The following is a 25,611-nucleotide window of genomic DNA, read 5'->3' as shown; positions in this document are numbered from 1 at the left end:
CCACACAGACAGAAAACATTTGTATTTTAGTAAATGGAATTGTTCTTGAGGTAAGTTGTACTTGGTGATGGAACTTCACAGCTCCCTAACCGCTGCATTCAGCAGGGCCTTTCAGAACCAGAGGACACGCTGCTACCAGAAATGCATTTCCTTTTCTAAGCAAGTACTTCACACAGAGAGACTTTGCTTGTTTTTGTGCACGTAGGCTTGAGAAATGGAAAGCTTTTTATTTTTCTTTAAAAACCCTTTTCAATAGGAATTAAAACTAAGAAAAGTTGTAGTTGTCTCCTTTTGTTATTTACAGAACAGTTCTTTTACACACAAGTATTTTACTCGGTAATACTTGAATGAACAATTTAACCATTTCTGAGTAAACAGACTCAAAATTTCTTTGAAGACAATCTATTTTACACCATTAAGGATAAGGACAGGAACTACATAGTGTCTTAGACTGGAACACTGTAATAACAGAATTGTCCCTGTTTTTAATGATGGTATTAAGAAAAGTTAATGGAAAAGTTTCCTGCATCTGCTACACTTTCAACAACCTCGTTAATCCACGGGATGTAGTTGGATACTCTTGTATACACACTGTATTTTCCTTTCTCAGCACAGCCCTCACCCCAGCTTACAATACCCAAGAGAAACCAAGTGTTGTGGTACGGCACAGTGAAAGGGCCCCCACTGTCCCCCTTGCAGGCGTCCGCAGCCTCGGTGGTGTAACCTGCGCACAACATGTTGTCTGTAATGAGTCTGTCTGTCGACCGCTGACAGGTCTCCATGTTTACAATGGGCAGCCGGACTTTCATGAGGAAGCGCAGAGTTGAACCTCTGTCGTGAGTGGCACCCCATCCGCTTACCATCCCTACTCTTCCTTCTTCTGACAGCAGGGTGGCAAGGGTAGGGCTTGGGAGGCAGATGGGAATTACGTACTCATTAAAAATAACGTCACTGCTCAAGTACAACAAAGCGATGTCACTGTTGTAGTTATTTGAATCATAATGTGGATGTGTCCAGCTCCGTTCCACATCGATCTTCTGTTCTTTCAATTCTCTTTGATATTTGTCAAAGTCTCCTGTAGTCATGACAAGTTAAAACCTGAGGCAAACTGCACATGGGTTGTATGGTATTGTCATGGGGCAAGAGGAAGGATAGTAGTGACTGAGTGCTTTCACCTTTTGTCCCAAGGAGCCACAGCCCAGAGCACATGGTGCTCTGTAACAGTGATTGCTGCTGCTGCAGCTGCCATCCTGCAAATCGAGCTTATTGCTCTGTAAGGGCAAAACAGGAGCAGCCACTGACAGAGACTATGGCCTCCTGGGTAGGGATTTCACCATGAATAAATACTGTCACTGCTTTTTAGTAAGCATGTTATTTTGACTAGTTTGTCATGGGATTGTGTGTTCCCCCCCCCCAGGAACATGACATAAGCATTAGATGCAGCCAGAGATAAGGCTGAAGAGTTGTTTCCTGACAGTTATCCAGTGCTGTATTCTGTTTGCTCCTCTTCATTTCTCTTCTCTGGGGGTTTCAAGCACAAGATTGTGTTTATTGTGGTATTCCAGTTCCTGCTGTTGTAACCAGTGCTGTAACCTTACAAGGGTGAGGGGCTTTGCGCTGAGGCAATTACAGGTAATGAGAAGCAGGCAGCTCACCAGGAAACTAATCTTAAGGCTGACTGAAAACCAAACTGACTTAAGAGCAGCCCACCAACTCCAGCGATCCTTCCTTCTGATGTGTACCCTGATGTGCTCACTCTCCATGCACAGAGAGTTTGCCAGAAGAAGAGAAATCTGTGCCTTACACTCCCAGGTTCTCCATGAAACCAAAAGGGACCAGCTGGAGCCCCTCTGCACTTACCTGTTGCCAAGAACATGATGTGTTCTGTCAGTCAGGTCAGATGTGTCTGTCTCTCAACTGTACCTTACTGTGGTCGTGTACAATGCAAAGTGCGTTTTTCAGCAAAAGATTACCTCGTGTTTATACAAGATACAAATTGTACTCACCTACAGTAACGTGGTGCGGTCTGACGAGATCAAGGCAGTGAGCAGCAGTGACCACCCAACGACTGCTGATTAAACTCCCTCCACAGAAACCAACATCTTTACTATTCCGGATCAAAACCTGCATGAAAGATGAGGAAGGCTGTCTCAGCAGGGTACGTACACCGTCAGTCTCTGGTGGGTTGTAGGCGCTATATCTTGAGAATAATGCTTCTGGCAATAATGACTGCAGTGCATCAAGCAAAGGTGACAATGTTAAAACAGTAATAAAAATGCACATCTGTGACAATGGATCTGAACTAAGCTTGACAAAATCAAATAGGATTAGGGATGATACAGTGACTGGCATTCTAAGGAAACAAGTATGATTGTGATTTTTTTTTCCATGTGGTTTCAAATTTTTTTGGGGATGGGGAGAACAGTAACAAGGTGCATTTCAGTGGTAAATGTGTTAAAACCAAGAGACCGGTGTTTGTCTACATGAACAAGGGTAGAAACGGGTTTTTTTTGTTTTTCCCACTTGCACTTTCACTTGACAAGTAGGAGTGGAGATTCAGAAAATTTGGGTCTTTTTTTTTTTTCCTTTTATTGGTAATAAAATTTGGAATGCTCTACAGAGTAGAAAATGGAAAAGTAAAAGCATGCTGCTCAGTGTTAGGTCTGTCTTGTCTATTCACAATTCTGTGCTCCATTACTGCCTTAGCATCTCTGCAATTAAACTCCTCCCTGAATGTGTTAATGTGTTAACCTGAAGGAAAATAATCTTAAATTTTGGTACTCTGCAGTTTCAGTGAAGTTAATCATTGAATAGTGGAAAAAGGTGTGACACAGCCTGACCTCCTACCTTGGCCTAGTTCCATTTTGACTTAATTCTGTGTGCTAGTAACACTTGTAATTCTGTTCAATAGTGGTAGAACAAAACATTGAAAAGTAGTAAAGAAAAATTACCTGAAAATCCTATCTTAGGTTATGAAGAACTAGAAGGGAAAGGGTTTGCAAAAGCCTTAAATATATATATATATATATAAAATTACAAGATTCAATTAAAAATTGCCTGATTTAATGAAAACTTAAAACTTCCTTGATGGTAACACTTTATTTCAAGAAGAAAGGGTATGGGTCCTACGGTCCCATCTCACACCCCAAAATCAGGTCTTGCTTGATGAAAAGGAAAGCAGCTGCTGTTTCTCCTAGAAGTGTGTAAGATGGCAGAAACCCAGACAATTGAGTAGTTGTGACAGTTCAGCTAGCAAAAGAGCACAATGACTGTTGGCTTACTGGTTTTCCACCTGTAAAATGCCCCCTGACATGTGGAAAATATTTTTTTGTGTGACAGCAATAAAACAGACTGACAGTAACCTGAAGGGTTTTTTTAGATCAGTCTGTTACTTTTCTGTGCACAAACCCAGAAACAATAGTAGTACAGTGATGAAACAGATGATAGAAATAAGTGAAAATCACTAATAAATGGGGGGGGGAGGCAAGATAGTGGAAATAAGAGAAACACTTCAGGGAGGTTTGCCTACTTGCCACTTGCCTTCATGTTTGAGTCCTCTTGGTTTTACGTTCCTTACTGTAAGAAGCAGGAAGTGCTCAACATGCTAATGAAGAACCTCACCTGGTCACAGAACTATCTTTGTGAAAAAATACTGGCAGCCAGTCCAAAGGGTTTTAGAAGCACAGCTTTTCACCAAGAACATTTAGAAACAAAGACCCTGAATACCAGAGCAGAAGATCTGATGTATGTAATTAGGAGAGAAAGAATTAAGCTGAGATCACAAAAACATATATATCTAGGATAGGGACAGGAATGATAAATAAGGCAACTAAGGTGCATAGCATCAAAAAGACTTGCAGAAGTTTGAGAAATAGATGTGGTTGGATTGCTCTCCACTTGAAAAAAACCCTTTATAAATGGCTGCTTCTGCTCTAGGTGGAACTAGTGATGATAAAGGAAGAAAGCATTCAGGTGTGGTATTTATGGCCAGACTGGAAGAAAAGTATTACCTGCCAGGGGCAATGTCCACGATGACACAAAGTTCCTCCGGTTATCCTGGAGTCATTGTGTGTAGAGCTGATGTTCATCTGGCTGAACTGAGGCGTGTCTGAAACATTTCCCCAGCCACCACTCCGACTGAGCACCTCATGCATGGTTTGAATGGGCCCTGTTCTGTTCTGGCCAGCGTTCACCCCCGTTTGGTTTTGCCCAGCAGCATCTTCCACCGTTTCTTTCTGCCTGGCAGCAGGTGCTGTGGTCTCATTCTGCCACGAAGGGCGCTGGGTGGGCTCACTCTGTGGAGCCTGGCCTCTCCCAGGCCTGGCGGTCCCCTCCCCTGCCTCGTGGTGCTCAGGGACACCCACCGCCTGCCCAGCAGCACCATCCCCCAGCAGCTTCTGTGTAACGGAGCCCCCCAGGGTCTCGTTCCAGCTGAAAGCGTCTTCTGCCGCCTTGGGTTGTTCAGCGTCACCCTCCATGAGCACACTTTGCCCAAACGCATCCTTTGAGGTCCCATTCTCCCCAATAGCACTTTGTTCCACCTCGGTTTGTCTAACTCTGCCCTCCGTGCTCTCATTCCACTTGGCCACATCATCCCTGTGCTCAGGCAGTCCCCTCGGGAGCCTTGTCTGCCCCAGCCGCTCTTCTGCCAGAGCCTGCCTGGCTTTAATCAGGCCACATGGAAATGGTGCTGGAGGGAGGAAAGACAGAAATAAAGCTTTGGGCTTAGGATGCGTGGTGTCATGTCCAGCTCCAAAGGCTGTGCCTCTTCTGAACCACAGGCGTCAGCCGTGCACTGCTGGCTACTCCAGGAGCAGTCTGCCGCGGGCTGTCTTCAGGACAGACTCCAACCCCAGTGCTCCCCTTGTGACAGGATGCCTAAACACAAAGTTTTAAAGACACCTCCCCCCGTCACGTCCCCTTGCCTCCTAACACCGTGGTTTAGCTTCAATAACTCGGTTAAGTTGCGCTAAGCCTGTGCTCCTGTTTGTTAGAAGGCACAGGCCCATCCCAGACTGTGGACTGCTGCCCCTTTGCCCAGTATGTGCTCACTGGATTAGACACCTGACTCAGAGGCACCTTAAAATTTAAAATACATAGGCAAAACAATAAGATAGATCTTTCCTATACACTAAGTGCAAGCTGCAGGACTACAGCATGTGTAGCTCTCGTGCAAGGAGTGAAAAGACAGTGCCTGTGAATCTGCTCTTTAGCTGAAGTAACTCCACCCTTTACCTGCTTGCACGCATCTCTTCCCGTCCTCGTGCAGGGTGTAATCCTTTGCGCAGGAACATACTACGTGAAAGGCGCTGCTGCTGTCCCTGCAGTACTGCCAGCACCCACCGTTCCTATACCAGCATTCAAACTTTTCTGCAACGGAAACACATGGGCATTCACTCAGTTACTGCTACACACAGACTCCTGAGCAGTGCACAGCTCCTAGCACTAGTATTATGGTGGGGGTGGAAATATCTGTTGAAATCTGGCAAGGAAAGAGAAGGAACTACCTCTCACTGTTCCAGAAAAGCCATCTTGATTTGCAGCAAACCAAACTGCCCTCTCTCTATTGTGGACCTCCTCTTCCTACTATTTATTTCGATTATTTGCCAGCTTTGTCTGGAGCTGGAGCAGGAAAGTGCCTGGAAAGGCAGACACAGCTAAATGCATCCAGTGTTGATCTTTCTGCAAATCTTATATCAGGACAGATTTGAAGTACGAGGCATTTTGCTGAGGGCCAAGTCTGCTGGAAAGTGACTGAGGTTTTTCATACTTGCTTTTTTTTTTTTTGTGTTGCATTAAAAAAAAATGCTTAATTGCTTCACTGTAAAAAGGGTAAAAAAATAAACAGAGGAGGTGCTTGGGGGAAGAAAATTACTTATGATTCATAGTTTTCACCTCAGTTTGGCTTTTGCTGTAATTTCATGCCTCCATCATTTGCAAACTGGATACAGTATTTCAGAGAACCAACAATCTGGTAAGAGAGAGGCAGCTTTTCTACTTCATCTTTCATCCTTCATATATTACAACTTAAATACACATTTATTTATTTTTTTATTTACACTAAGCTTTGGCTAATTTGATGCATTTACTCAATATAAAGAGAATAGGGCCTCATCAGGACAGATCTCCAGTGCAGGCACCTATGGCAGGAGTTACTAGATTTGCTATTGCTCTGACGTGCTAAAATGAGGTAATTCCCTATCCTTTCTGGGGGAAGACGGGAGATGGGCACCTGCCTTCCTCACAGCTTGCACAGATGAGTGCAAGAGCCCAGAGCTGCAGCTGCTGTATGATGGCAGGCGGTGCTACCCTCTTCTTCCTCACCACAGTGCTAGAAGTAGCTACAGCTGCTGCCACAACGTGATTCCCTTCCTGGGAGCTCAAATATTCCAGCCTTAATCCTTCCTTCACAATGAACGTCAACATGTCTGTTCCTGTACTCACCTTTTTCACAGTTGTCTCCTCCAAAATTTGGGGGGCAGATGCAAAAGTAGTTGTAGTGTCTTATTTTGCAGACTCCACCGTTGTTACAGGGGTTTGTACTACATGGATTTAAACCTAAGAAGAAGAAACAAGACATAGTGTAATTCCAGGAATTAAGAGAAACCTGGCTTTAAACTGCCATATAATTCTTTTATATCCAGGAAGGACACAAGAAACAGATTTTTTTAAAAAAATTCCTTTTTTACCTACCTTTGTAATTGAACCAAAACTCCATCTGCAAGAAGAAATCACAAATGAAGAAAACAGTCAATAAGTGATCATACTGGTTACTGACGATATCATTTAGAAAACCATTTTTAGGGTGCATCTAAATTAACATTTTGATTAGAATCATGAAATATATTCTTGAAGCAGACCTCCTGATCATCACCAGGCAGCTCACTTCCATTTGCATCGTGGCCCAGCCACAGAGTGCATAAACTGGCTTGCAGTGGAATGAAAATTAAACTAAAAGCCGAGATCCATAAATGCTCCAGGCAGTGCAAGGGCTGTGGCACCCGCCTAGGAGTGTGAAGTGACACCCCCTCCCTTCCCCAGAACACGTCAATGGTCCTCAGCACCAACTGCCTCTCCCCGAAGAGCCATTTCTACTGCTTAGGTAGACATCACCTAAGCAACTTGGGCTAGATAAAAGAGAAATTAGGCACCTCTATTTAAAACTGCAGTTCAAACTTCTGCTTCAGCAGAAGGTCCTCGGCAGAATGCCTGCAGCCCTGCTTCCCAGCTGGAGGCTATCGGGACCTGGGAACAAGGAGCTCCTCCTCTCTATTTGGAGGGGTCTGACCAAGCAAGTGGCCTCTGAAAAATGTCAGAAGCACGTTGCTGGATGGAGGCTCTCACAGAAATAGGCTTGGGATACTTTTAAGGAGTTGTGTTTAACCTTTACATAACAAGCTGAGCACTGGCTTAGAAAGCGAGATCTCACATGTGCCTTGAGTGACCCATCCTGACTACCAAGCTGCAGAATCCACAGGCAGAGGCCTGTCACAGCCATGCCAAGTGGCTTGGGAAGGATTACTTACAGCTCACTATTAACTTTCTTCTATTTTTCCTAAAATAAAGTTTCTCACCGTTTTCTCCTGCGAATGGAAGATCTCCTTAGCTTCCTCAAATGAACACTTTTCCTCATTGCATTCTCTCTCCAAGTTCCCTGGACGAATCTCTTCTAGAAAATAGTTAGCACGTTTATGGACTTTCAGTACCTCATGTGCTTCGTCCCTTCTCATAAACACTAGAAAAACAAAATTGAAGCGTTAATGATATTGGAAGACCACAAACCAGTTACAGTTACATGCTTTCAGCTGGGTAAACAATGTAAAGAAGGGAGCTGGGGGGGGAATCTATATAAACAGCCGAAGGGAAAACCAACCTGCGTTCCAAGAAAAGGCACTCATAGTTTAAGCTTTCTTTTAGTGGATCATAAGACCCACTACTGAGACTTGTAGATCAGCACAGAAATAATTTTTTTATTCCACAGGAGTGGGTATTGCATTTGCTTCTTTGGAGGCTGGTTATATTTTTCTGCCTAACCTCTCTAATTCACAATGATTATTACTTGCCTGGCTCTGTGTGCATGTGGAAATAAAGCTGAGAGGTTTGGGTTGTATTTGGTGTCAGCTTTGTGAGATACCCAGTAACAGAGACACACCCCCAGCTGCAGCGCAGGGCTCCAGGATCTTCCAGCCGGGATACTCTGAAGGACTAGGAGGGCTCGCTCAGCCCCGGGGGATGTCCTGATACCACGGCCGCCTCAGGCACCTCCGGACACTCACAGGCGGTGCCTGGATTGAGCCCTGAGTCACTATTTAGAGCAGATGGAGGTTTTGACCTCCTTGTGAAATCTCCACAAGTGTGGCCCTATATCCAAACCTGATTGTGAAAAACTGCTGCTAAGAAGTGTTTTGAGAAACAAGCTCACATTGTCATCCTGACAAAGCCTACTAAAATTCACACAGCAGCTCATTTAACAGTACTCTGACTTCCTAGTCATGGTTTTAGTGTCCTAGACAAGTCAAAACCCTCTGACAAAGAACCCAGTTTTGGAGATGGGCCATAAAGACGCACGTTTCTTTGCAGTTGCAGGATTGGTATCTGCAGCAATGACTCAAGTTCTAGAATAATATTAAATTGCTTCGTTTCTGGGCAATTAGAAACAGCCGACAAAACCTCCTAGCTGAGAAAAGCTTTGTCTGGTAATGGAAAAAAAAAAAGTCTTTCACTTACGTCAGTGAAATTGCCCTTCACTGCCCCCTGAGTTCTGGGGTCACCTTTAAAGGATTTACCTATTGTAAGTACCATCACATAGAGGATATGTCTGTTGTAAAGCTTTCTGGTTTGCAGATACCAGTTCAGCTTCTACTCTTCCTCCTCTGCAAGGACAGCCATAATAATTCATGAGATCCTGCGCATTCTCACGCCTGTTCTAAAGCTCTCTGGAGCCATTTACGAACCTTATGTAGTAGTTGTAATAAAATCAAAATAAGGTCTGAGAACACATGTTGAAAGTGCCTAATTTTAGCTTCCCAAATTTGAAAACATTGCCATGCAAAAAATAATTCAGATTTCGGGTTCAACATCACAACGAGAATACTTTTCAACAGGACAATGGTCTGAGTAGGAAGCTAAGAAAGGCTGATTTCTCTTGGAAATATATATGAATATTTTTCATTAAAAATATTTAAAATATATATATTAAAAATATATATTTTTCTCATGCATTTCAGGAAGTGCTTCTTCAACCCATAGGACGTTGTGGTCAGAAAAGGAATGTAGTTTCAGTTCAAATGCTGATTGTCACAGTAAGACAATAAAGTTAAAAATGTAATTCAGAAGTACCTACCTGAATATGAAAATGGACAGCTGCTGTTGATGGAGCACATCAGTATGAGAAACATCACAAGTGAGGAACTGCTCTCCATTTTAGTGAGCATTTAGAATACTCAGATTTCCTGCTGATTTCCTTCAGAGGGAAAAGAAGAATGAAATTGGTATATTGTCACAAAAACAACAAGGGTGAATTAGCCTGTAAAACAGACAAAGAAATAGTAGGAAGAGGACAAAAGAAGGGAGAAAGAAAGGGAATTCTACCAAGTTCATTTTGATCTGATTTCCATTGTTTCTCCAAGTCACAGCAATGCTGCACACTACCACAAGAATCCCAACAGTTCCAAGGCAACGTGCAGAGGTTGACCTAGCCCAGGATGTGGTGTGGGGTCTGATCCCAAGCCCACAGAAGTAATTAAAACGCTATGATGAACATGGGAAGCATGGATCAGGCCCAAATTGAGCAGAAGCCAGTTCCAGCGACAGCCTTGTTCAAACTGCAAAGGATCCAGGCCCAGGTCTGAGCTGCAGACTGCAGCCAGCAGTTGCTAATGATGGCAGCTGCTGTGTAATTACTGATGATCGTATGTGCAAAGCCCAATGAGGAAACCATCCACCACATACCTGGCAGTAAAAGTTACAAAAGAGAAGTTTGTATTTCTTCATATTACCTTCCCAGGCTAAATAATTTACCAGGATTTGACAGCACATACCTCTTTGCTATCGTTGCCATTTTCCAAAACCACAGGATCCTGAATGCATTCACTTTACACAAAACAATGCAATTATACTCACTTTTTTCTTTATTTTTTTAGGGGAAGAGAGGAGAGAGATTTGGATGTACACCAGGAACAGTCATGAGGTCGAGAGGCTGATCATTAACCAGTCACAAATATTGACAGAGGAGAGACAACCTTCTGGATTCTATGAAACACATCTGCAATCTAAAAATCAGAAGAAAATTGTGTGTGTTTCTACACACATACACATATGTATTTAAAAAAAAAAATCCTTAAAAACATCCTCTGACAATAAAAGCCACTTCTTTGCAATAATTTTCTTCAGGAAAATTTGGAATTTTTAAGAGATTTCTGACACTCCATCACCTTTCAGCAGGTAAGACCAGTTGATCCGGAAAATACACAAGCTGCTCTGTAAACATCTGTTGAAATATGCAGAGCTGTGAGTGTGTAGGAGGATCCACAGCCATCACCTGCAGGAAGGCAAATACTGCCCTGTAGTAGTCGTAGCCATTCACTGACATTACGATTTCTGCCTCTGATTAGACCCACGTTTTACTGGCTTTGAACACAACAATGTTCTTCCTTGTAATTCAGTATGTTGGGCAAACTCAGCCTTCTCAGCAGCACGTATTCTTGGTGCAGGCCCTGGCTGGAAGGCTGCTGTTTAAAGCATTATTCTTTAACCTTCATTGATCCTTAAATCCAGTCCCAAATAAAAACAGGGAGGAGAAAAAACCCCCCACAAAACCAACAAACCAGAAAAAGAGAGACAGAGACAGCAACACAGAGAGATGGCTGACTTCAGGTTCAGCTTACCTCCAATGTGAAGCCCTTGGCCTGTTACTTCTTTTATGTATGGATCAACTTCAGCACTTGCTTAGTAAGCGTGTAAGCAGCTCGTCAGTCAACAAGACTAAGTCCACAAGTTTAAGAGGTATTGAACCTCTTTGCTGGCAGCATATTACATTTCTTACAAACTCTAATACAATTTTGCTGTACCTGAGGATTTTTTTGTTTAACAATCTCAGCACAAGAGCAGACTGATGTTCTTCACTGATCCAAATATGGGTCCAAATCCTGACAGAGATGTTGGAAACATCTATCACTACAGCAGGGTTGGTTTCACCTTTTTTCTATAAGATTAAATACATTCAGCAGGCTTAAGTGCGAAGATTAAAAACAAGCATCAACTGTGATTCTATTAAACTTAATTTTGACTTACTGCTACTTCCTATTAACTTACTGGTATCTTTATTTTATCTACCGATAGACACACAGACACCGAGATACAAACACACACGCATATATTTATCAGTAAGTATCAGGAATGCTAATACAGCCTGCAGCTGACTGCATTCACTAGAATAGGAATGAACAAAAGTGTTTGCTTAGCTTGCTGATTAGAAGAGATTTACAGACCATAGGATAAATAGAGAATGCAAAAGCTTGGAATTAAACCTTTTTTTTTTTTTTTTTTTTAATAACAGCAGAATTCCCATTGACTTTTAAAGAAGTCTGTGGGGGGTAAAATCAGGCATTGAGTGTGCAAGGAATAGAAAATATGGAGAAGTTCTGGTGACCTGCTGAATCAAATTAATCTGTGAGCAATGGAGCAAGATGTGAATGAGCGGAGGCAGTGATGATATTATTAACATTTCATTGTGTTGAAAGAAAAATTATACAAATACAGAGCAAATCAAAACAGTTATTCTGGATAATATGTTCGAGTGAAGCTGAAATGACAGAACTGTATCACTATGTTGATTTTTAAACCACTTTCCTCTGTCCCCTCCAGCCCCCCACCCCAACCAATTCAGTCATTTTACACTTCAAAGATGGGGTCATCTGACCACCGACTATCTTGTTTTCTACAACGCTGTACAGCATCTCAGTATAACAGAGTATTATTTCTTGCCTGTAAGGCCTAAGTAGGACCATGCTACAAATAAACAACATAACCTGGAAACTAATCAATGAAAACAATGTAAAAAAGTAAAAAAAAAAGTAAAATAAAAGGTACCAAGGAAAACAGTACACAAGGTTAACATATACTCAATATTTAATACTGAATCAGACAGTACAATGCAATTACACTGCATACTTTTACTAGCACATCGCCACAGTATTCCAGACTCTCAGTATCAGAATTAACCCTTCCAAGACGTTGACATCTCATCTATGTGGTGCTGGATCCACTCAAGATACTGACTAACTTTGGTGTACACTCCAAATTTCTCCTTTCTTCCACAGCCTTCACCCCAGCTCACCAGTCCTACCAAAAACCAAGTATCCTTATATTTAGTAATCATAGGGCCTCCGCTGTCCCCACTGCAGGAATCTTTTTTGTCTCCTAAGCTCCCAGCACACAACATGTTGTCAGAGATAGCAAATCTCATCGCCTGGGCACACTCATTCCGGGAAACCATAGGGATTTGAATGTAACTGAGGAAAGTAGAGTAATTGTTGTTAACATCACTTGTGCTGCCCCAGCCAGTGACCACCATCTGCCTCCCACTTCTGTTCAGCTCCTGTTCTGCCAGGTCGCGGGTTGGAAGGCAGATAGGGAGTGCATATTTGTTATACATCACAGGCTCAGCCAAGTGCAGCATGGCTATGTCATTATCGGAGGTCTCCTTGGTGTAATTTTCGTGGCTCACACATTTATCAACCCAAATGGTTTGCTCATCTGCCTCAATACGGAGACGGTGGAATTTACCTGGAAGAGCAAACAAGAAGATGACGGATGCTACCGAACCTTCCTTCACCTTGAACATCAAAGCATCTGGGTTACACTGGGCTTTAAGATTGTACTTCACATTTTTACTTCCCTTGTAAGACAGACGTTTGTTCATTTTATGCTATAGGTTAACAGTCTTCTTACTAGATGGAGAAATCTGTAAACTTTCCCTATTTCCTAAATCATGAATACATACAGTACCAAATGAATTAGTACCCCAGAGGTATGGTCATCAGCTGAGAAACTGAGATGCCTGGGTACTGCCCTGTTGGGTTGATACTACAGTACGCTTGTGCAACTTGAGAGATCTTTTTCAGGAGGAAAACAATCCTCTTGGAGTCAGCTTTAAAAGCTTGGAGAGCAAGGCTGCAGCAAAGACAGACATTTACAACAGTCCATGAGGTTTATACTGTATAACCAGTGCCTGAATGACTGAACTTCAGGATTTATAACCTAAGATGACTGACTGGTGAGACTATTCCTTTCTGACATCTTGCACCTGTATTTTAAGGAATTTTTGACTACTTAAGACCTCTCAGTTGTTAGCACAGCTACATGATCATGGCCACTTTGTGGGCCAAGCAGTTATGGAACAGGAAGCAGGAAATCAAGTTGAAAAGGGCCAGACAGGCAAGAACAAGTCATTTGTGATACACTGGAAAAGGGAAGACAGAAACAGATCTCCCTGATAGGCTGTGAAGAAATAGTCCCAAGTGTAATTATCAGTGGCTGCCACATTTCTGAACTGTGCTGTTGGTTAATTTAAGCTTCATATCAAGGCCTACTTCAGTACGCACTTGATAAAAACACTTCTTCAGAGAACTGTCTGTTATGCACATTCGAGCTGCAGGCAGGCACACATCCAAGCACATGAGGTGACAGGACATCCAGGCTGACACCTCACCTCTGCCCATGCTGCAAGTGTGTGACACAAGCGTCCTTTCCTTCTCGGTCTCACTGTGAGTTGGAAGTTGCTCTTTATCACCACCTTTTCAAATACGTGCTTCCCAGTATTATCCTTCAAATTCGTTCCCCTACCCCTCTGTTAACTTTTGCCTTCTTTCAGTCTATTTTGAATCCCTCCAGATACAAACTCTAAAACCAAGTTGCTCTGACTTTGTGTGACAAAGGTCTTCTGAAGTCACTTGTCTGAGCCTGTCAATGACATATTGCAGCTGTTTGGGGTTTTTTCTGTAAAAGAATCAGTGTCCCAAGCGTAGGGACTTTATGATCCACAGTAGTTCCAGAAATAGACTCTCAAAAGTTCCCAGCTTTGGATCTTGGGCTTCCAGACCATTTCTGAGTCTCTCCTCCTGCTCCTCTGCGCACAGCCAACGGACATTTCATACATGGCCACAGCAGACAGCACAGATGGCTGAAACTGCTCTGATGGGCACCTCTATTAAGTACTACCAGAAGGACTTTCTATTACCAAGCCATCACTCACAGATCTGTTTCTTCCTGCTATCCTGACAGGTCTCCTTTGTGATGACAGTGTCCCTAGCACCCCTGGAGCACATTTCTTTGCTATCCACTCTGCAGCCGCTGTGGCTGGGGGCCAACTGGTAGATAAGGGTCAGGGGTTTATTCCTAGCTTCACAGACACAAAGCTCTGCTTTAGGCCTCAGAAAGAACTCTGGACTTGAACACTGTCACATCATCTCCTCTGAGGAAGGCAGTTTAGTTGTGTGGGCACATGCTTTCTGGCAGGCTTCACATGCTCTGTATACAAGCAGGGCCATGAACTGTCTGTATCCCGAGACACCTATGAACAAACGGGTGACAGCTTTTGTGCTGGTTCTACTGTAGCAACAGCTCCCTCAGCCCACGAGAAGACTCTCTTTACTCCTGGTCGTGAATACTTCCTTTCTCAGTTGAGTTATCCACCCCAAGAGTTTCAAATTCCAGAAGTCCTATCCACACCTGGATGTGCTGAACATAGAGGCTGTGTGAAATGCATCTAGTTCTACACAATAAGGAGCATCATAATCTTGTTGCTGGCAGAAAAACATTAACTATGAAGTTCTACATAAACAAGGAAGTGAGAGACCTGTTCTCTGAAGGGAGAGACAGTATTTTGAATTGAATCATTACATTCACCTAGCATGTGCTCTGTTTTCTTGGAGCTCTGGACACACTTCTGGATGCTTTTCAGCTGGAGATGGAGGGACAAGAGCCACAAACAGGAAAACTGGGTTGTTCTCAAATCCATCTTCCAAAACTTCAGCTACTATGAGATCTAACTTTTCACTTCAGACACTAAAAAGCCATGTGAGTCCTGCCACAACGCCTCAAGCTCACCACTGCAAACCCAGGTGCGAGCTTCCCCTCCAGCTTTTCTCTTATGGACAGCGAGCAAAGAGTTGCAGCAGGACGAGCCTAGAACAGCGCTGGGTACCCCTGCCCGACAGAGGCAGGTCAAGTATCACCTCTGCAGCCTCAGTACAAACACCCTCCCCCTCAAACCACAGTAAAGGACCCTTCTGTTGTTTCCATCTCACCACAGCAATATTGCTCAACACTGAATGAGAAGGGTTCTGCTCTCACATGTCACAATGCTCAGTCCATGACCACACACTTGCGTCTTCCTCTATTAATAAGGAAGGTGTTTTGGGCAGCTAGGAGAGTGAGAAACTCGAGCCCCTGTTGCTGATCATTCTTACGCTATAAATTACTCCGCATACTCACCCCAAATTTATGTGTGAGATGTTTCCTGAGTTTCATTTAAGCCCCCCCAAAAGTCTTCTCAGATCAGTGTTCTCAAGTGCTGACACTTTTCTTCACCCACTGAAAATCCCTTTTTATTTGGACAGCACAGATCCCACCCCTTCTTTGTTTGCTGCAGAGAGATCTCTGGGCATGGCTACCCCAGCTGAAAGCTTGTCAGACTGCACAGATCTTTACCAAGACCTGCAGTACAAGGCCAGGGTGGAGTAATTTAAGTGCAACCTCAACACTTCCCCTAGTTACCATTTTCCTGCTGACCTATTCCCTTCAAGTTACACTCAAAGCTACACCTAGCACTGCAGAGCATTCAAACGCCACATCCGATGGTTGGTTTTCCCCTAAAACATTCCAAGATCCTTTAACCAAGCAAGCTGCACAGGTTTCTTCTTCTTGGGCCTCACTAAAACTAAATATGCATATTGGCAATCACTTAAAAGGGAAGAAAATGACTTACTAGTAACGGGAAGTGCTTGGAGACGTGTATTCTGTATGCGTATTTCCAAACTACCATACGCAATTCTACTTTGATGTCCCTCTGTGGAAAAGGTGGATATTCTGGCACTGAGAGGATGCAAGGGTATATCAGATGCTTTTCCATTCATTGTTCATGTTGAACAATGGAGGATGTACATAAATGCATCCATCCCTATGTGTCTTACTGTCTCTGTTCTCAGACTTTTGCACATCCACATTGTATATGGGACATGCACACAGACAGTGTATTTCCAAGGCTATGTATACAGACAATGTGTTTCCAAGGCTTTCCACAACTACTGGGAACAACCTATCTTTTCACTAATGGAGAAAGAAAGCAGTTGTGCTGTTATGCCTCTATCACCAACGGTAGATAGAAAACTCTAGTAAAAAAAAAAATCTACTTAAGTGGGAATGAAATACTATTTTTCTCTGTTAATTCAGGAGCAGTACTGTACTTGACATAAATTTCCTCATGCTTAAGAGCAGCAGTGCCAGTAAAGGCAGCGTTGCTATTCTGCAGCACCTCTCCTCCTTCTCTCCTTAAGTAATGGTGTACAAATGTATAAAAGGCAGGAAGAGGCACTGTGACATTCTCCTCTTGGGATCAAGACTTTTTTTTTTCAGTATTGGAATGACCTTGGATATTTTCATCACCAGAAAAACACAAGCAGAAGACACTAGGTCTTTACAGACAAGCAGCAGTGCTGAGAAGATATCAGCTTACTTCCGTAGTAAGGTTGATAGTGGCTCAAATGAAATCAGATTTTTACTAAACTTTTTTTGGTTTGTGCTAAGGTACATATTAAGTACTTCCTAGACAACCTACTCCTACAACCAAGGATGACTTTTGTCTTCATAACCTGCTGGTCTTTCTCCTCAGATTATAAACCTTGGGAATGAAAGAGTTATATTTTAAAAAACAGGGACGGATTTTTTTTCCATACCAAGTCTTACTTTGAGCCCCTCTTCTGCCTCAATGCAGTGTGCTGCCGTTAGGACCCAGGATGGATGGATGAGAACACCCCCACACAGAAACTTCCCTTTGCTATTTTGCAGCATAATCTGAAACAAAAAACAACAAAAAAAAAGAGAGTTCTGACACTGCATGGAGCATGGCTCACAAAATATTGTACACATTCTTCTTTGTGGTTGCAAAATGCCCAGAGGTATCAAGCACCAAAGCATGTCGCATTCACTGAAGCCAAAGCTCTACAGTGGGACAAAAGCACGATGGGTAAGGTCTCTGTGGAACACCTACAAACAAGTTTTGAATATTCTTCCTGAATGAGGGTTGGCTTCATACAAATCAGCACAGGACAATGCTGGTCACTGCAAAGAAGCACTATGGTACTTCAAAGCTTTGAAACACAGAGCTCAAGTGAGGAGATTATTCTTGTGTCCACAGCACACCAGAAGACAGTGCACCATCTCAGGCTGCAGCTCTCATGCTGTGGTGTAAAAGGGCCTTGAATGTCAAAGAGAACCAGGCCCTGGTTGTACGCATTTCCTAGTTCCAGGATAAGCTCTGCGGGGTCTCCCCTTTCTCTGCGTTGTTCCAACCTGTTCTGTAAAGCTATGGCATATTTTGCTGATTAAATCTGCTAATTTGAATTCATGACAGATGAGGCTTATACGAACAGATCCATGCAGAAAGGGAGAGAAGATTGCCTTGCACTCCCACCATAAGGCTGTTACAGTAGCTGGAAGATGCATCACGCAGCATGAGCTGCAGTGATTAAGTGGCCTTCCCTAGGATGGAGCAACAGAGTTGGTAAGTGTCATCGCTATCCTCTCTCTTGACACTGTTGGCAAGGTAAGGTAAAAAACTTGGTAACAGTGACAAGGTCAAGAGTCCTAAAAGAAAATAAACCATTTTTTCATGTTGCTCCAACTTTTAGGTTGCTTTTGAAAAAGCAAAGCTAAGGGAATCTTAGCTTCACGTGACACCACCACTAGTAATGTAAGAGCCTTTCTGAGCTGCTAGGCAGGCAGAGCTGTTCGGGAAGACCCTGAACTATCTGTGCTGAATAACTCTTTTCTCCTTACCTGCCAAGGGCTGTCTCCCCTTCTTCCTGCTTTTCCCTCAATGAGCCGAATATTGAATCCTGCCTTGGCTTCAATGTAGTCAATTTTCACTCTTCCACAGGGGAACTCCACTACAGGAGATGCAGAGAAGTTAACTAGCAAAGACCAGATCACCCAATACAAAACCTCTTTCTAAAGCATTCCTTCCACCTCCCTAACCTAAGCAATACTATTCAGTGGCTTCATGGAAGTCCCTCAATGCTTTGCAGAGGAAGAAGTTTCCTGATTTCCATGTATGTGTCCGTGAGGCAAACACAGGTTAAAGGCCATAAAGTGAGTATGGAGTTGGGAAATGCAGGCACAGAGTTACTCTGCAGGGAATGGATATTTTGAAAACTAGTACAAAGTGCACTGCAGACAATTCTCCCATAAACCCTTTTTACTTCATGTTTGAATAATCCTCTGTCAAATCCGGACTGCGAACATCCTCTTACCGACAGGCTTGCACATGGCATGGTCATTCATCAACTGATATCCAGATGCACAGCTGCAAGAGCGGCACTGGTTGGCAGGGTCATCCCTGCAGAAATGTTCACATCCTCCGTTATTGACAGAACAGTTGGTGTACTTGACCTCTGCAGAAAAAATGAACAGCAAGAGAGACATGAGAAGTTGGAAAGCCAAAGAGTCACAGGAAGGTAAAGTGGCAAAATGACATTGTGATTCAAGTGAGCAACAGCTGACAATGGATTTGGGATGACAGTTGTGGGCTTTAAAGGCACTTGGGCCCTGAAACAGCAAATAGACTCTGGTCCAGAATAAGGCAGTGGGGAGATGGAGAACAGATTACTGGCAGGGCAGGTAGACTGGAGAATGGAAAATTCACTGTCAGCGACTGCAAGTTAGACAGTGTCAATGATACATGACATACACGCTCATCCCTATGTATGCTATCCAGCTTTTGTCCAGGAAGAAATTGTCACAGTAATGACAATCAAATATTTGCAGTGGATTGTTTTTTCCCCTGTATGGTAAAAAACCCCACCATCATCACTGTCCTCACAGTTCTAAAGTAACTGAAAACCCTGCCTTACAGAATTATTTCCAGTATTTTTGTAAAATTTAGATACATCAGATCTCCAAACCTCTCCCATGGCAACACAAATTCATTTTGCTTTCCATAAGCACAGATAATCCTTTTACCACATCATGAAGCAAAAGAGAAATCACATAAGTAAAGAAAGCAAGTATACTGTGCAATGACAAAAGTGTCGATCCCTATTACGGAGAACCCTGTCACAAAGAATGTTATTTTATCATGGACTAAAGGCAGCGTTACCATAATTGCACAAAGCCCCCTCCCAGCCTTTGTTACAGATGCAGGAAAATTTTCCTATATTGTCCTTGCAGATCCCATTGGCACAAGGGTCTGGGTCACACTGATCTCCATCTGAAACAGAGGCAAGAAAATAGTCCCTGAATCATACAGAGCTCACAGATCCAACATTAAGACGAGCAGACCCTCCCCAGATTCCCAAGCATCTTCCATGGTTTCTGCCACCGAATGGTCATACCTCCGTCGTGCTGGCCCAGGGACAAGGGTATTTGTTTGGGTTCTGAATTACAGCTGTAGAGTGAGTGGGGTAGGCAGAAGGGGAACAAAGAGCAAAGCCTGAGGCAGACTGGGCAGAGGCAGGTTACTGCGGAAGTGAAGAGCAGGGCTGGGGCTCCTCTTTGGAGCACGTCAGGCAGGGTTAGAGTATCAGCGAGCACTTCTGACCAGTGCCTTAGCTCTGGGGAGATGACTGATGATAGGCACAGATGCACCTCAAGTCTTTTAGGAAGGTTGCTAGTACGATAGGACTGGAAAACATTCTTTGCACAGCCCATAGATAGAGAATGAGAATTTGAATCAGTATGTGATACATGGCAGCAGGAAGGCTGAGTACTGTTACTCTTGAGGAAACAGAGAGAAATGATTAGGAAAGTCTTTTACTTACCTACATACTTGGTCCAAAAATTTAGCTGTGGAGAAACAAAACTTACATTAAGGCTAGAAGCAGATTTTTAACAAGTGAGGGATTTAAAGTGTATCATGGTCTTGGCCAGCACCCCAGACAACAGCACTGGTCTCATTCTTGACAGTGTAGTGACCGGCACTACAAACCAACAAAACTGGATGATCTTTAAGGTCCCTTCCAACCCAAATCATTCTAAAACTGGCCAACCCCGACATCGATTCATTGCCCGTACTCAGCACAGATCCCCCTGCCCTGCCTGCAGACCCACCAGCACCACAACCCCTCAATATCCCCACAGCTTCTCCGTTTTCTTGTCACTTACTGTCAGGTAAGTCACCTGTGGTGGTGTTTGCACAATTCATTTGTGACCAGTTAGACAAAACACAGGCATTGTGAAGAAAGACCCCACTCCCCTCTGGGGTCTGAGGCACAGCAAGGACTGGTTCATCCTATGTGGTTCATTACTCTGCTTAACGCAACAAGAAAAAGTGCAAGGCAATACAACAACTGGGTGTGGAAAGGGGCAGGAATGAGTGATGTTCACAATGAAGGTAGAGTCCAATTGAAAATATGAGGTTTGGAGGAGGAGAGAGGACCTAGTGATATGAGAAATGTTTGTCAGGCAGAGGTGGGAGACTGGGGAGATACAGTGAAAGGCAGCCAGAGCTGGCGAACGGACAACAGAGGGCAAAGGACTGAAAGGATTGGGAAAAATTCAGTGGCAGCAAGAACAGTCAATGGGGTCAAGCAGGGACTGGCATTACCTGGCTGGGACCTACACCTCACAATTAGGTCAGGTGAGACATGCATGAGCAGCCAAGTTTTGCAGCCCATACAAGTGGTAACCGACAATCACTGTAACACAATTACATTCAAGACCATGCCTACACCTTAGGAGTCAGGAGTGATGCGTGTTCCGTGCTGACAGCAAGATCTCCTATGCCCTGGATCGCAATACTTTAAGAAAACAAACAACTGATTGTTAAGTCTCACATTCACTTGTAAAAATCAACTTACTGTTGCTTCCTTGGTTTCAAATATCTCACTGGCCTCCTCAAAGTCACACCGCTCTTCATAGCACTCACGCTCCACAGAGCCCGGTTTGAGCTCCTCCAGGAAAGTGTTTGCCCGCTTCTGGATTTTCAGGACTTGGTTTGCATCTTTATTGCTGTAAAATACTGGGAGCAAAAATGTGAAAGCATAAGCAGGGAGAAGAGCTGGCTGAAAACTGGTAGTGGTCCTTCCCAAAGCACACTTATCAGAGCACTAGCCCCTCTAGCACAGCAAGGCAGCCTGCCCTAGAAACCACGGGCTGTCAGCACTGTGCTGCAGAAGCAAGCTCCGGGCCTCTGCTCTGTGATACTCAGACAGCTCACAGGGCTCATGAGGGCTGTGACCAGGCAGCCATCACCACCCAGCACTGTGTCTGTGAACCTCTGCTAGAGGAACGCAAACCCCCCCTCGTGGGAATGATTCCAGCCACTCCTTGTGGCTGACAGGAAACACACTTGCAGCGACTGGAAAAGGGTGAGGGGTATCTCTAAAATGAAAACTTACTCGAGGTACTACAGACTCGTGAAGAGCAGGCAGCCAGCAGCACCCCTATGGTGACGAGCTTCCACATACTGCAGCAGGAGTCACCTAAAGAAGAGAAGGTAGGTGTGGAGCGCACTGCGGAGCTGCAGCATGACCCCCATGCCGCACAGTTTCTATTCAGACAGCTCTGCTAGCTCCTGCACTGGTTTTTTTCAGAGCAGCTCCCTTGCTGAATGCTGTGTTGTGCCATGACTTTCTCTTTGATTCCAGCTCCAAAGCGGCCGTTCACTAAAGGCCCTCTGGACTGGTTTCCTAGTTCCCTTTAACCCATCGGCAGCTCTCCCAGAACACTTATCTGCCCCAACATCCTCCCCTTGTCACTGGACATTTTTTACAAGCTTTATGCTTCATTAAAGCAAGCTGTACTTTGAAATCCTGAAGGATACAATACTTTTAAAGCACTTACTGCTTTATTCAGTGCGAATCAGCGTGATCTATTCTTCTTCCATGAGCTCTGCTGGAACTTAGTTAATCCATAACTTCAGATATTTACTCTTTGGAGTGACATGAAGTGCTTTCTTTTTAGTCATTAAACAAACAGTGCTCAGGGGGAGCTTGACAATTTACGTGCATGGAGGAGAAAAATTAAACAGCTGAGGCATCCACTCTGCCTTTTTCAAATCTGGTTTTTTTTCCTTCTAATTCTCTGGCAAGTAATTATACCTAGCTTGTAAGCGTAATGACCCCAGTGCTGAGGTCTCTCGAGATATCCTACTACATTCTCACCCATCACCCAAAGGGGCACATATTGCTATTTTTAGAGTCCTCTCACTTTACTTTCTTATCAAAGTTTCCATCACAAAACAGCAAATACCTGCCCTTACAGCCAGGAGCAGGCAGTGCCTGCCTCATCAGCTGCCTGCTGTGAGGAGACAAGATGCTTGTACCAGCGTGCTGCATCTTTTGGTGTACTGGATTAGCTCTCATCAGCACAAAATCTTCTATTGAATTTTGAATATGAAACATTTTAGAGAAAAACCAGAAGTTTTCTTGCATCGGAGAAGGTATGAACCAGTGTGTTCCCCTTCTTTGAAGGCAGTTTGTGCAGCGGCACCTCTGCGAGCCGTACAGCATGTGACATGTTCATGCAAATTACCTGTGCAGCCATGTGTCCTTAGGGGTCCTTCATCCTTCATCGGAGAAAGTGCCACTGGTGTCAGGAAAAGGTGGGCCTCCCCAGGCTCTCAGCTCACATCCAGTGACACTGTTTAGGAGAGCTCTGACTGCTTATAAAACTTTTTTTCTTTTTCCCTTACAAACTTGGCCATGGACTTTCTTGAAAACAAGCTCTCTTTAAACAAAGGTTTCAAAGTTCATCCAGTTGGGGCTTGTGCTAAAAAAAAAAAAAAAAAAAAAAAGATTGCGGCATCCAAAATCACAGTTGGGGAAGATGTGTGCACTGCAAAGTTCTACTGATATATTCTTTATCTTCAATTCAGCCATTCAACGGGAAAATTTCACCTGACATTAATGATAACAGATTTTTGCTGAAAATAAAGTTTATGAAACACACCTGGAGACAGGAACATAAAATAAAAAATCTAAAAAGAAGCAAGTGTACACCACATATTCCATGTATTACTCATAATATTTGCAGCTGACCTGGTTATCTAGAAATAGTGCTTTGCTACCAGATAGGTTACATGCTTTTGAACACACTTTTGTTTCTAAGACTTGGTATAGGTTAGAAATTTAGGACATGTACATCAACTGCCAACCTAAAACATCTAAACCAACGTGTCAGCCTCCAAATAACTTTTTTTTTTTAACCTATAGTGATACTCAGAAAGAACAAATTTAGTTTTTCATCAGCCCTTGTGTTTTGGGCTTTATATTCCTGCTTTCCCATTTCTCTTGCTACTGCAGTGCAGAAATATTTATTTTAAAAGCCAGCATTTGGGCTCTCAGGTAATCATATGACTCCAGGCGCAGGGGACTGAAGAAAAGATGCTCTGGAACACTTCAACATCTGTCCAGTTTTGCATGCCAGGGAACATTTCAGTCTAAACAATTACAGTGTTGGGCTCACTATTTTCTAGTTCACCTTCATTAAAAAGAATAGTGATTTTTCTGAAGGCTAGATGAGGGTAAAGAGGAGAAAACAGAAACTTCACAAGAGATTGGCAAGACAGAGGTTCCACATCATTTTAATTAACACTGTAGAGAGTTCTGAATCACAGTGTTATGAACAGGCATTAATAATAAAGGAAGTCACCTCCCTGAAGTAAAAAAGTATCATGGATCTTAGAAATTTCACAGCTTAAAGATATCCCCCCTTAAAACCTGAAGGCAAAGAGCACACCAGACTGCACACTTTGTTCTTGGTTCCCCTGTCTATAAAAAAGCTAAAAGCTTTGGTTTTGCCTCTTCTACAGGAAAGCTTCTGGAAAACCTCTCAGCCTTTAGCTTCTTATCCAGGAGTGCTGAATCACTCTTCTCAAATCTTTCCAAATTGAAATCGGAATTTAAAATGTAAATTTCCATAAATTAAATAAATTGTAGACAGATGTCAATTTTGATAGAAGGGGAAACTGAGACAGCAAAGCTACAAGGCTTCAAAATCACAGCTCTTCAGCAATCAATCTTGTGTTGGATCCATCAGTTCTTTCTACTTCACCATAATACCTTTTAATTTGTAACAAGCCCAAATCTGAATAATTCACTGAGCAATCAAAGCCCTAGGTCTACTTCCTAGATGCACACTGGAGCCTCTCCCTGCAAAAGAGCACTACCAAGGTCTCCCTCTCATCCTGGGTACTGATTTCTTACAAGACCTGTAGAAACATAATGTTCTGTGAGCCATCTCTCCTCACGAACCATCTGATATGACAATAAATTCCAAACAGGCATTAAAAGGGGAAAGACAGGCTGATACACACAGCACCGGACAAACCAGACTGCTCTTGCTTCCCTAGGAAACCAAGCTGAAATATTAGTCTCCTCAGGTTGCTCTTCTTAAAAGACAAGGTCCTTGGAGGCCAAGGTTTTGCACAGCTCACACACAAGCACAGGAACACACTGCCAGGAACAGAGAAACACCTCTGTGGAGAGCCTGTGTGTATGGAGGCAGCTCAGAGCACATCCTCAGCGAGCTGCTGGGAAGTGCTTCTGTGCATCCAGCTCGCAGCCTGGGAGCGAGAGAGGAATGTGACAACCTGTGCAGAGAGCAAGCTGGTCTCATGACTCTCACTCCTCCCCAGCCTGTTACTTACCTGGTTGGTATTTGCTTGCCCCCCGCCCCGAGGCTGCAGCTGTGTACAGCCTGTAACAAAAGGGAGACCTATCACTTCCTCCAACTCCTCCGTCCGCAGTGCAGCCCATCAGCCAATGTGCTCATAAGGCCTGAAGCCGCCCCCTTCCCTGCTCCCCTGAGGAAAAGCCTCAGGCTACAACTGACTTGTATTTTACCCTGAAGTCAACAGAAGTGGTCTTTTAGGTCATATGCAAGCTCCCCCAACTCTTCCTTTCTTGTGAAGACGTGAAGGCGTACTACCTTCCAGGCCATTTGGTATGCCAGCAAAATGCTGGAACTCTTCAGACAGAGGTTGCTAGAGAACTGCAATGTACCTCTTATGTTATTAACATGAAATGTCACTTTCCACAGTCGCAGAACCTTTTCATTCTGCCCATGTGAGAATTAAACATCTCACATTGCCCAAGGCCCAGCTGGTGGGTGCACAATTATTCATCCCAACCAGGCACACAGCAGCCAAACGAGGAATTTACCTTATCATTCTGAAGCTGCTTTACAGGTAAGGAATGATCAGGCTTCCTCTAAATTTCTTGGTTTCCAGTGCTGCCCATTCAGTGGGAGCAGATTTCCTCCACTTCTCCTCAACTCTCCTGATGCTTTACACTGTATTAAAAAAACCAAACACATTAAAAAACCCAACGAAGGGGAGCAGCAGCAGAATACATTTCTTAAAAAGCACTCATTGGCACTTCAAGATCTTTACAG

General features: G+C 43.6%; 2 protein-coding genes across 6 annotated transcripts; both read right to left on the bottom strand.

Annotated features, from left to right (window-relative positions):
• Positions 1-187: 187 nt before the first annotated feature.
• Positions 188-10,260, bottom strand: LOC129210236 (venom prothrombin activator notecarin-D2-like). 4 transcript variants are annotated; one of them, XM_054835968.1, is made up of 9 exons: positions 10,123-10,260; positions 9,344-9,463; positions 7,575-7,735; positions 6,694-6,718; positions 6,445-6,558; positions 5,236-5,370; positions 4,011-4,690; positions 2,007-2,124; positions 188-1,075 (listed from the first exon to the last, which is right to left on the bottom strand). In XM_054835968.1, exons 2-9 carry the CDS (start codon positions 9,432-9,434, stop codon positions 498-500), a joined length of 1,902 nt encoding a protein of 633 aa, XP_054691943.1. In that variant the 5' UTR covers positions 9,435-9,463; positions 10,123-10,260; the 3' UTR covers positions 188-497. The 4 variants fall into 4 exon arrangements, with proteins under 4 accessions (XP_054691943.1, XP_054691942.1, XP_054691944.1 ...); XM_054835967.1 differs by having other exon boundaries at positions 10,041-10,154; XM_054835969.1 differs by having other exon boundaries at positions 7,575-7,669; positions 10,041-10,154.
• A 1,851-nt stretch (positions 10,261-12,111) lies between these two features.
• Positions 12,112-22,936, bottom strand: PROC (protein C, inactivator of coagulation factors Va and VIIIa). Of its 2 annotated transcripts, none has more exons than XM_054835976.1 (9): positions 22,750-22,936; positions 21,615-21,698; positions 21,075-21,235; positions 20,037-20,061; positions 19,376-19,486; positions 18,531-18,671; positions 18,058-18,167; positions 16,956-17,073; positions 12,112-12,786 (listed from the first exon to the last, which is right to left on the bottom strand). In XM_054835976.1, the coding sequence occupies exons 1-9, from the start codon at positions 22,787-22,789 to the stop codon at positions 12,218-12,220; spliced, it is 1,359 nt and encodes a 452-aa protein (XP_054691951.1). In that variant the 5' UTR covers positions 22,790-22,936; the 3' UTR covers positions 12,112-12,217. The 2 variants fall into 2 exon arrangements, with proteins under 2 accessions (XP_054691951.1, XP_054691952.1); XM_054835977.1 differs by lacking the exon at positions 22,750-22,936 and adding an exon at positions 22,060-22,144.
• Between the last annotated feature and the right edge of the window lie 2,675 nt (positions 22,937-25,611).

The sequence above is a fragment of the Grus americana genome, chromosome 9 (assembly GCF_028858705.1).
Source record: "Grus americana isolate bGruAme1 chromosome 9, bGruAme1.mat, whole genome shotgun sequence".
Taxonomy (NCBI): Eukaryota; Metazoa; Chordata; class Aves; order Gruiformes; family Gruidae; genus Grus; species Grus americana.
The sequence above is the reverse complement of the archived record's forward strand: the minus strand, read 5'-3'. Positions and strand labels throughout refer to the sequence as shown.